The 12090-nt window shown below is 41.1% G+C and overlaps 1 protein-coding gene across 1 annotated transcript in view; it reads left to right on the top strand.

The window, feature by feature from the left end:
* Positions 1-12090, top strand: part of emilin1a (elastin microfibril interfacer 1a) — a 31804-nt gene that overhangs the window by 6941 nt on the left and 12773 nt on the right. Inside the window, exons 2-5 of the mRNA XM_054761870.1 lie at positions 4825-4941; positions 9428-9624; positions 11095-11194; positions 11301-11409. Coding sequence (XP_054617845.1) covers positions 4825-4941; positions 9428-9624; positions 11095-11194; positions 11301-11409 — 523 coding nt within the window. The remainder of the gene's footprint in view (positions 1-4824; positions 4942-9427; positions 9625-11094; positions 11195-11300; positions 11410-12090) is intronic.

Here is a 12090-nt window from a genome sequence, read left to right as displayed (position 1 = left end):
GTCTTCCCGATCTCCTGACTGTGTGGCCAACATGCTAACCACTCGGCCACTGTGCGGCCCTAATCTGTCATGTGATCACTTAAATAGATTTATTATTGCGAGACAGTGTTTTTCTGAATGAGAAATCTTGTCACGTTTTAATCCCGCAAGATCTTGTGACACCCCTATAGATGGTGTTTAATTGTTGTTGTGTGTTAACTTGCGTGTTTTGCTGTTTATTTTATTGTTTGCATTGAGTCGGCACTGTGTTGTCAAGCTCATCGCTTGCAGAACACTTTCCTTAAGTGACTCTGACTGTGCAAAGTTACAATGCCATCTACTGGACTGAGCTGTAACGACAAACCGCTCCGACAATCTTATTATAATGCGTGAGCAAGGGTGAAAAAAGTAGCACCAAAGTTTCCTGAGGTAGTCAAAATTTTTGTGGCCATTGACTACACAGTAGAGTATATTCATACATATTCACAGGAACTACAGCATTGAGAATGAATGAATTCATCTGTGTCTTGGTTTCTGAACCGTAAGCATTGAATACCACAACGTACTGCGGTGTGTTATTTTACTGACCACTACAAGCAGGACAGCATACCAGGAGGCACCACTGTGTTACCAGGCAATTTGAGCGTAATAGGATTTTCCTGTTCTTGACCACACCTTGGAAAGTCTCCAAATTCGGTGTGTTTGATTTTCTGCTGATTAGGTCCGTTGACAAATCTCCTTATATGTAGTTATGGAAATGTGTGAAAACAATATATTCCAGTCACAGCTGTCTAAACGCATTAATTGCATTTGAGCCTTGTTTGGATTGCAAGGAGCCGTCCTTCCATGTGAGCATGTTCTACCTGATGGCACTGTCTTGTGCAAAGCCACGAACAAAACAAAGCTATCCATAAATGGCTAAAATTCACTCCCACTGCGCCCCCCGCATATGTCCAAATGCTGACGTATGTGGACAATAACGCTAAAGCAAATGGAAGTATCATGGAGAGTCTCTGTATATCTTAGCGACCACCAGGCTAAACAATTGAGAGAGGTTTACACAGTCATGCTGTCGCTAGAGTTGGAGAGAATGGAGTGTGTGTGTGTGTGTGTGTGTGTGTGTGTGTGTGTCTAGAACCACAGTTAAGAGATTGGAAGAATGTGTCACTCTGTGTGTTTGCCCACATGCAATCGCTCAAGCATGAGTAAGTGCACTCAAGTGTGTATGTTGTCGTCTGTGTGCAGGGCTGTGTGTGTACAGGGGTATACCTTTACAAGGACACTGGAGGGATGCTTGACCTTAAGGTCATAGTTCAGCTATAGAGGCACAACCCACTCCCAAAGAACTCAAAGTCGCTGTCAGAGCCTTTCCTTGAAGCCTAATGAAAGGTCCGACAACAAAGGGACCTCCTAGTGATTTCTTTGTTTAAGTATTAAACCTCATTCCCTCATTTTTCCCTTTCATTTACTCGCTAACTTGCCCCGAGTGTCAAGACCCACAATTCCTCAAGCAGAGAGGTTGGTATGTGTGGGTTGAGATGTCAGACCGTAACATGTCATACTGCATTTGCCCATGAACACGAGGTGAATTTTATTGATACTCAGACAGGTGTATTGGTCCCACACATGCTGAGGTATGGCTTTGTGAATGGTGGTAATGAAGATGTTTAGAGGAAGGAGGGCTGTGTGTTTGTCTGTTGTTGCTGAGGAGCACATATCTTTGTATGTTATGAGAAGACAAACTCACGTCATTTGGAGAAACATGCTTTCCATTGGATGCTGTAATGTTGACGTTGCAAGGAAGGGAGAGACAGGCTGGTTGCGGCGTTCGAGTGCGGATCGGCTGTACTCAAATTTCTGAATGTTTCCCGACGTCTAATTTCACTTGACTTTTTGTTTTCACTTTCTTTTTCTTTGACTCTGGTTTTACTTGACCAATTTACACAATTTAAAGATGTGTTTTTTAATTTTGGCATAGTGTGTTAACACATTGTGTCTAAAATTACACAAAAAGTCGTAATTCAACTTTCTGATAACATAGAATGCTAATATCAAATATAAATCTGTAGCAAATAACATAATTAAATGTAGTGAAATACTTACTATAATAATTCAACTGTATGTATTCTATGTACACAATGTATCCTATTAAAAGTATGCTTTTATCCACCTCAGAAAAGCTGAATATAACATTAAGAAACATCCACAAGGAAGACTGAGGCCTGTGTAGGGCACTTGATGGCACTGTTGGCTTACCCACCCTCCTCTCCCTCTGTAACCAAACAGTCTTCAATGCTTTTTTGATTAATTAAAAGTAGGAATATAATATGTAATTTTTCTTTGCCTGTTTACTTTCGCATTCAAAGCGGGTCCCACCGAATATTATAACATTCATCATAACTGATAAAACCCAAACTGGTTTTACGCTGCCAATTTACACCGTTTCAAAACTCGTATGCAGTGTAAAGTCTGCACTTTCAACGTGAGTTGAAAAAGAGGGTCTGTGTGGCCGCGTCATCATGCTCCGCCACCAATCATGCAGAGACCGCGGATGCGTGGTCGTGGACTTCTGAGAGTTAACGTTGCTTTATTGGATTACTGTACGGAATGCTTGACTTCACTGTGGTAAGAACAAGAATAAGGCCAAAGGTTTTACCTGTTCAACGGCAAACATACAGGCAGACACCAGAGAAAGAGTGCACATAAACTGTGCTTTCTTTTCATGCACAGGGCATATGTCTAGGCACACACATACAAAACCCAGACACACAAATTTAGCATATTTAGTCATCGTCATTTTACAACTACAAATACTCCTCTTGTGGATTCAGAGCCGCTGAAGGATGCTGATGGAAAGACGGAAAAGTAAACGTCAGAGAAGGCAGTGTGTCACTGAGAAGGTCTAGAGTCTAGACACTCCAGAGATGTTTGTGTGTGTGTAAATGTACACTCATGTATCTCCTTTTCATATTCGAAGCAGCATCTGTTCTCCATCAAAGCATGTGAACTTTGCCAACTTTATGCTGATCTTCCGCCTCTGACCCTTTGAGTCACTAAGTCGGGATAATAGATTGCTGGAGGCGACTCACTGAATCACTGTGACCAAAACACAATGGAACTACACAGGGACCAAACAGAGCACTTCGGATTTATTGCAGCTGTCCTATTTTAGATGTTACCCATTCCATTCCTCTGTGTCCCATTCCAAGCCCTGATGGAGAAATATCCCGTCTCTCTAAAAGTCCAAAACACACACAGTGGAAGCAGCTCCAGAACAAGATAACAAAGTAGAACGGCAGCTGTGTTGAGGCTACTTCCAGATGGAAGGTGGCAGAGTTCTGGCTCGGTACAACATAGCTCAAGTGCAACCGCAGAATATGAAAGCAAAATTTGATACATCTCTGTGCAAATAGAAAGTGACAGACTACGGATTACAGTAATGGCTGCAAAGATTGAGGAATACATATAAGGAGCACCCTTGCACAGTCCGTCTATGAAATCTGATGGTGACCTCAGGTCTGTACATTCAAACTATATGCTAACCAGCCACAACTTTATGAGCACCGGTAAAGTCTAACCAGCTTCAATGCAAGACCAGTATCAACATCATGAATTCCAACATGTACTGTTACAGTCTTTTGTGACAGCCTGTGACAGTCAGTAGTTTTCCAACATGATAAGGAGCCCAAACACACCTCCAAGATGACAAGTGCCTTGCTCAGGAAGCTGAAAGTGATGGTATGTCCCCAGACCTGAGCCTATTCAAGGACTTGTGCGGCACCCTCAAGTGGAAGGTCCAGTAACAACCTGTGCAGCTGTGGTCAAGTCAATAGATAACGATGGTTTTCAAACAAACACTCACTTTACTGTACATGCATGTTGGGTCATGAGGGTGGGAACTGATCAGTGTGGAAACACATGGGCAGGGTGAGATTGACTGAAAATGGAAGTGGAAAGAATGAGACAAAAAACCCAAAAATTAATTAAATGACTGACATTCTGTATATAAAGGCACTGGTTTCTATTATTAAGCCTCAAGTCATCGGCATGCAAAACATTTAATAATTCAAATATTGGTATATTTGTTCATAGAACGCACACAGAATGATGCACAACTCAGTTTCTGTCTCCTTTCTTCCTCCTCATACTGCACAGTAAGTATCATGCGCGCTGCGCTGAGGAGGCGTTCAAGGGCACTGCGGATTTCGTATGTTTTTGTTTTATTCTGTCTGCAGAATAAGCCACCATGACGCCCAAAAAGGGGCAAGTGCCACAACTTTGAAAAACAAGGTGAGAAACACTATTGAAACCAAAGAAAGAACTTGTAGCAAAGTACAACGGTAGTGTCTGTAAAGGTTTCAGGGGGAACGGTTTAAGAGAGGCACAATACAGAAACTTTTGTATCCGTTACAGAACCAACCAGGCCTGCAAGAATTTGGCAAACTGTGGAGTTGAAACCCAGATCCAATAATGTAATAGTATTCTTTATCAGTGAGTTGTAAAATGAATGTAACCAATCCAGTCTCTTTTAAAGCCAAAATATTCTTGCCTCTGTGATGGTGACCATTACATTTGTGTGTGTGTGTGTGTGTGTGTTTGTTGGAGAAGGCACACAATGGTATCCATTGTAGAATTGGTGAAGTTATCCTGATCTGATCTGACATTTTCACCAGTGGACCTCTTGATTGTACAAAATAATAAGCATGGCTTCAGATTTGATCACAAACCATTCTTGTTTTACTGGGAAACAAAGAGTAGCCTGTCAGCAAGTCTGTATTTATAGTAAAAAGGGCCACTCATCATTTGTCATTTCCTTCTGCCTGTGTTTTATTTGTGATATGACAGAAACTGGTGTGCTTATGTGGTGACGCGCACTGTTAGCTGTGTGATGGAGGACGGCGTGGAGACGTACATCAAACCAGACTACCAACGCTGTACCTGGGGCCAGTGTCCTCGAGTGGCGTGAGTTACTACTACTCACACACACACATATGCACATACACGGTACAGTGGAAAATGTCCCACAGGAAATAATAGAAATAGAAATAATTTGTTCCAGGGTGTCTCTGATGGTTCAGTCGCAGACATTGTGGATTTAGTCGCCCCTCGGTGACAGTGTGACTATTTTTTGTCTCTGTATGGTGCCCTGGAATTGGCTGGTGACCAGTCCAGGGTGTAGTCCGCCTTTCAGCTCCCTGTGACCCTGAACGGAAGAAGCGGTAGAAAATGCATGGATGGATGTTCCAGAGTCAGTCGTGGGGGTTGTCAATATCCAGACAACAACGAAAATGCCACTGATTCAAACTCAGAAAGATTGTGATTTATTGTGATTTTTATTTAAGTTAAATTTTTTGTTAAAAGTGACTGAGTCCATTTTATGTGCGTTGGGTTTTTTCTGTCTTTTTTGGTTTATTTTTCTGTCTTTTTTTTGTTTGTTTTAATTTATTTTATTTAAAAGCTCTTGACATTCCAATTACAATGTTAAATACTCTTGAGAAATGAAAATAGCTTTTGATAGTGTACATTATTATGCCATATGTTGTCATTACATTAATGAAAAAATGGTCCCAAAATAATGTTGACAATAATTTTGTTTATTGGCAATAATTTGTGACAATTTGTCCAGCAACATTTTTATCCTGACAGGCTTATATTAAATTCTTACAAGCGTAACAACATCACAAAGAGCAAAAGACATGCATAGACGTCATCTGTTGATGCGTGCTGAACTGAAGCTTTGTGAGATACAGTATGTTGGCCTCTCTTTGGAGGTCATGCATTGCAGTGGTTCTTCTGTTGGAATAAGTGATGCACCAAAGACACAAAAGCCAAAGAAAAAGCTAAACACATGCCCAGAAATAATCCTTTAATGCTCGCTACAGTCTAAGGACAGCTGGTGACGGCTTTAGCGGCGTTTAACCTTCTTGGTTCCACTGTATTACACTGCTCACTCCCTCCCAAAAATCTCATTAGCTTTCTGGCTTTTTTTTGCATCGGCTTGTATTCCCTGTCTGTTGGCTCCATCTCGCCTCTTCCTGTTTGGGGATACTGATTTCACTTATTCTGTTTTATGTTCTATCCATCTTCCTCATCTGGTCAGGGAGGTTCTCACTTGTGGCTATGTTGGTGTGTTGCCAGATTGTCACTATGTGCATGTTCATACCACAAGGGTTTGATTTCAGTGATGAAGTGCTATATTCAAACCCACATGTGCATTACTGGGAAGGCAGGGAATATCCAGTGTCTTGAATCTCAGAACAAACTGACTATAGATGGGATTGATTCATGATTTTCTCCAAATACAGATGCAAGAGAAAACATTTACTAAGACGTCTTAATGTTTTTCTCTGTTTTTTCTCCGAAGTAGTTGTTGTGTACCCTGGCTTACCTGCTTGATCCCTGCGCTTGCCAAAGTTCTCCACCTAACCAGAGTTATGACAAGAATGGACAGACAGGAGCTCGTCTGGAAAACAATCTTCCTTCCTTGCCCTTTTCTTTTTATGATTGTCCTTCTCGCTTTATAACTCCTCCACCCGCCACATCTATGAACGCTGTTTTTATATTTCCTCTGAGAGTGCATTGTATCCCTTTTCTCACGGTCTCAGAGCAGGGAGCTGCAAGATCTTTTCCATAATGTAAAAAAGGCTGTGCATATGATACTTACAGTGACACCTGTGAAGAGGCTTAAAGGCAGCAACCTGCTAAACCATTATAGCTTATTAAAATCCTGTGACGCTGCCGTATGCCCCCTTTGCCTTGTTTCTAAAACATATAAACTCCCAATCAAAGGCCTGATTGTTAATGTGGAACAGAACACACCAAGACAAGATTTCTTCCATCAGAAGGAAAGTTGTAGTAGTAATAATAATAATAATGAACTAGATTTATATAGCACCTTTTTACAAGGTACACAAAGTTCTTCACAGTGAAACCCATTATTCATTCACTCCATAGTGACACACTGGTGGGGGTAATCTGTAGCCACAGCTACCCTGGGGTAGACTGATGGAAACGTGACTGCCAATTCACGCGTACAACCTCTCCGACCACCACCAAACATTCATTCACATTAGTCCAGCCGTGTGGGCAGTACTGGAGGCAAGGTTGGTGAAGTGTTTTGGCCAAGGACACAGTAACTGGGAAGCTGGGTATGAACCACCAACCTTCTGGTTTCTGGACAACCTGCTCTAGCTCCTGAGTCACTGCTGCCACAGTAGTGGTTTTACGTTAGTAAAACCTCACTCCCTTACCCCTGTCGCACTGGACATCAAGTTGACAGTTCAGACTTTTTGCTCAATGGCTGGCGCTCTCGACTGTTATTCTGTGGACCCTGGTTCCAGGCCCAGGCGTACACAGAATTGGACCAGACAAGTTCCACTTACATAACCAAAGTTCTTATTACTAAAGGTGCCCGTTTAAATCGACGATGTACATGGTTGACTGATTTGTGCATAACTGTCAACATTTGCATTATAGAATAAGGGAAATGTTCCAGAAAAGTACAAGAAAAGCAGGCAAAATAAGGGAAATTCTGATTTTTACACTCGTGCCCTCCACCCTTTGAGACTCTATGGAAAATCAGTTTGTTTATGTCGACATGTGTTGTAGTATTGTTACTTCATTATTATCGCTCATTGTTTTTGCAAAAAGCACATTTGTGGATATGTCAAAGTCAATAAGAACAACAAAGGCGCAACATGAAAAGGAACTGCCACTTACCTTCAAAGCTTTGGCATAGGACCAAGGTTCTTTCTTCTTTCACGATAGACTTCTCAGCTTAACATTTTTCACAAATGCATGCACAAATGGAGGAAAACCATGTCAACAAACTGCTATATGTTCAAAAGTCCTTTATTATCACCCAGTCTCCTTTTGTCTCTGGTTCAAGAACAAGCGAATGTTATTTTCAGTTCTGGCGATAATCGCTTATGTCGACCAATTAAGTCAGCCAATCCCAGAGAAACTGACTGAAACAGGTTGCACGGTAACAACATTTGCAATGGTTCCACCTGCCATTCATTGCGTGAATATTGGGAAGCTTTGCACTTGTGCCTCTGAATATTCTCATTCATCCGGGACATTGTATTCTCATGGCATGGAATGGATCGCAACTGGAATGTTCAGGTTGTCTTAGATGACCGTTCCACCCAATCGTTTGGGTGGAACCACCCTCGTTGCTGTTCCTTGTTTTTCACCATCACCTTGTCGTCGGATAAAGGCACTTAATAGCAGAAATCTCTCTGAACGGAACAAAATGTGTTGCTCATTCAGGTTTAGTAAGTGTTACATGTCTCAGCCCAAACATTTACAACTTAGACCAGGAAGACAGACAGACAGAGTATAGGGCAGATCTCTTTCCTTTGAGTGCAGAGTGATGTCATCCACGGAAGAGTCCATTCTGGGTGGATCTCAGTCTGGATCCAGATTATTTTGGTGAATCCTTGTAATTTAACAAGTGCACCTTACAAGTTGCCGTCTTATTTGAATCTTTCTTGGAGCCCCTCTGGTCAAGGCAGGGGTGGACTAAAAATTTGGTCCTGGAAGTTTTGATTCAGACTGACCCCTCCACCACCCACCGATTACGAGCCTCCACTTGTGTTTAAAAAACTGTCCAGGGCTGGGATTGAACCCTTGCCCTCTGACTTGAAACGGAGCAGCGTGTACCATTACATTCGATTTTATTCTGTAATTGGGGACAGAGCCTTGGGCCGACTTGATGCTCCATGCTTGTTACGCCAGCGATGTGCTTCCTTTGCACATTTGCAGAGAATGCGTACAGTACTTGTACCCGTTGCCCATGCATGTAGGGAGGGGCGGACCTGATGCCGCCTTTGTTGTGTTGTGTCTGCAGCGGCATGTTCCTGGGCCGGTCCGGGTGTGTTAGTTACCAAAGTAAGGTGCAGCAATAAATTAATTAATGAATCGTCCCATTATTGATTGCCCCTCCAAGAAAACTACACGGTACTCCCGATGGCCAGTCCGCCCACAGGTCAAGGTGCCAGTACTACGTAGAGAGGAAATGGGGGTTTGTAGTTCAGTGCAAAAATCAACAATAAATATTGCTGGAATACTGAAGAATCACATCTTTTTATTCGACAGGCAGTTGTTGAATGGCATATACAGGAGATGCTGATAAAACTGCTCACTATGACAAAAATATCAGGGACTGAATTATAATGCATGATATACAGTATCCCTCGGTATGACTCAACACCCTACAGGTTGTAATTGGTTGGTATTTTGTGATTGCTGCAGCATAATATGTTGTGATGTTGTATTTGGTTATATTGTAGTTTTAAACTCATGGGCTACAATTTTACAAGCCTCAGGCACATTTATTTACAGCATTGCAATTTGTACAACAGATCAATCTGAAGACTGTGATGTCATTGCATTTCACGGTCAAATACTTTAACATGGTTTTAAATGTGACATCCTGGCTGCTCAGGTACCGGACGTACAGGAGGCCAAGGTACAAGGTGGCCTACAAGATGGTGACAGAGATGGAGTGGAAGTGTTGCCATGGGTACTCAGGGGAGGACTGTCACGAAGGGCCAAGGGTAATGCCCGACAATCAGGTCAACGGAGGGCGACCGCACGTCACACAGACGGGCTACACACCAGGCGGCGGACAGGCTGGAAATGGTAATGAGTTGCATGATGTCAAACTTGTATAAAGTTCTATGTTTTTGTGTCATGTCATGTTTTGCGTGATGTGAACTGGAACATTAATGGGGTATAATTGCGGTATCCCCTGCAAATGAAAATACAATAGATATCGTGGTAATGTTATTTAATGTTATTTACCTATTTGCAAATGGTGAAAAACCACGTGTAATTAAAACACAGATAAAATTGTATATTTTTGACGCATGGCTCGCTCCTCTACCTCCAAAACCTCCTGCTTGCTTGACCTTGATGTTCTCCTCCAATTTCGGATCAACATTTGCAATAAAAATTGTTGTAATCATTCAATTAGATTCAGCTTTAGAACCCTCTCCTTGTCTCTTCAATTGCCATTGTTCATACAATGCGACACAATCCAGGCTTAGGGCCTAAATATGCCTCACACACTTGTTAAACACATTTAAAGTATAAAAGACTATATATATACTTATGTTTTTTTAATGCAAAAAATGTGCTGTAAATATATTTTTGACTCAAAATTTGCAAATTGCTAAACTGAGAATGTGCGGCTCCAGTGTAGTATCATTCCAAACTATAACTGGATATTTAAATGTGAGGTTTCATGTCGCACGCCTTTGTTTTGCTTGATGTCATACTTTCCATTATCTGTGGCTCTCTATCAAAACCAGTGGAAACCGTAACACTGAGCCAGACAGCATTTGTACACAGCCAGAATCAAAAGCAACAATCCACAATTACTTTTCTGGGCCACTCTTGTCTGACTGACTGAAACATAAATACACTGTCAACTCGTAACAGAAACCTGGAAAAATGCATCGCTCTAATCTATTTTGAAAATGTCTTGCTTTATTCCCAGAAGAATGGGAGCTTTTCCCAGTGGGAACTATTGTAACAACAGAGGGAGCCTGGTGTCAATATAGTGTATTTGCAAAAAAAGAATACTACCAGTGTTTCCCACAGGACTGCAGTGCATTCAACACAGTGGGCTGCAGGGCGTGGGGGTGGGGATTTAATGTCGAACAAGATTTTAGACAGCAGCAGCAGGACCTGCTGCTTGTTGAGAAGAGCCGTAAGGTCGTGTCTAGTAGCACCAGAAAAGTCAATAGATTTGTCTTTAATTGGTTTTGTGTATCTAGAGATATAAATATAGGGTAGCATGTTGGGATAGAGTACCGCGGGTCACCCAGCATGCCTTGCGGTGTGTACAGGTAGATAATTTTGCACATGCGTAGGCATTTATTTTGATTTCTGTGCAATGCCGTAGATAAAGTTGCCCATTCTAATGTGTTTATGAGCGAGGGCCAACATGTAGCGCCAAATCTATTTGTCGGGCAAATAAAATACACTGAGTTTGTAGTACTTTGTAGTACTTAAATGACATTTCACCCCAAAGCCCCTTTGAGCCAAAAAGAAAACAACACTCGTGTCACCAGTCATGCCAATCCTTGTTATTTTCTTCACACACAGGTGACAGTGAAAAGGTCAGAAAGCTGGAGGAAACAATCACCGGCCTTACCAAAGACCTCCACAACATGCAGACCTCCATTCATGACCTCAACCAGAGGCTGTATGTGTTTTTTCACCAATTTTTTTTCACTCATTTCACTAATGCCGTACATTATTCCCTGTGTGACCCCTGTTAAAGAGCAAATGTCTACTCTTGTCCTGTACAGTTCAGGACTTAGTGGAGCTATTGTGCCAGCTGATTCAGCCCAGCCACACATGAAGGAGACCATCAACAACATTCAGAACAAGCTGGACCATCTGTATAATAGGACAGAGGTAACAACATTTATTTGGCTTTATTTATTTTTTGTTTGTTTCTCATAAGATTCCGCCTTTTAAAAAATGACTTTTTTCTTTCATATTTCAACTCTATGCTACTAAAATGACATTATTTTTCCTCATAATATAATGATTTTTTTCTCGTAAAATTGTGACTTTTAATGTCATTACAATACAAATATTTTCTCTTAATATGTGGACTTTATTCTCATAAAATCAGAGCTTGTTTTTTTTCCCATTTGTTTTTTTTGCCCAACTATTTCAACTTTCGTCTTGTAAATTTTCTTCTCACATTATGACTTTATTCTCATATATTCTCATATATTATAATTTATTCCCGTGATAACTTTTTCACCAACCAAATTGTCCAAAAATGTACTTTATTTGTTGTTTTGTTCATTTATCATAATACTTTCAAAATCCTGTCTTTTTATCTTTAGTATTTCAACTCTATGCTACTAAAATGACATTATTTTTTGGCATAATATTTTTCTCATTAGATTAAAAAATTGTTCTTAATATTTTGACTTTATTCTTGTAAAATAAATGCTGATTTTTCAATTTTTGCTGTTTTTTTTTGTTTAGTTTTCTTGTTAAATTTTAGAATGTGCTGCAGGCCAATAAATAAAACCAGCCGCAGGGCCGCAAATGGCCCCCGGGGCTCACTTTGGATACCCC

The sequence above is a fragment of the Dunckerocampus dactyliophorus genome, chromosome 19 (assembly GCF_027744805.1).
Source record: "Dunckerocampus dactyliophorus isolate RoL2022-P2 chromosome 19, RoL_Ddac_1.1, whole genome shotgun sequence".
Lineage (NCBI taxonomy): Eukaryota > Metazoa > Chordata > Actinopteri > Syngnathiformes > Syngnathidae > Dunckerocampus > Dunckerocampus dactyliophorus.
The sequence above is the reverse complement of the archived record's forward strand: the minus strand, read 5'-3'. Positions and strand labels throughout refer to the sequence as shown.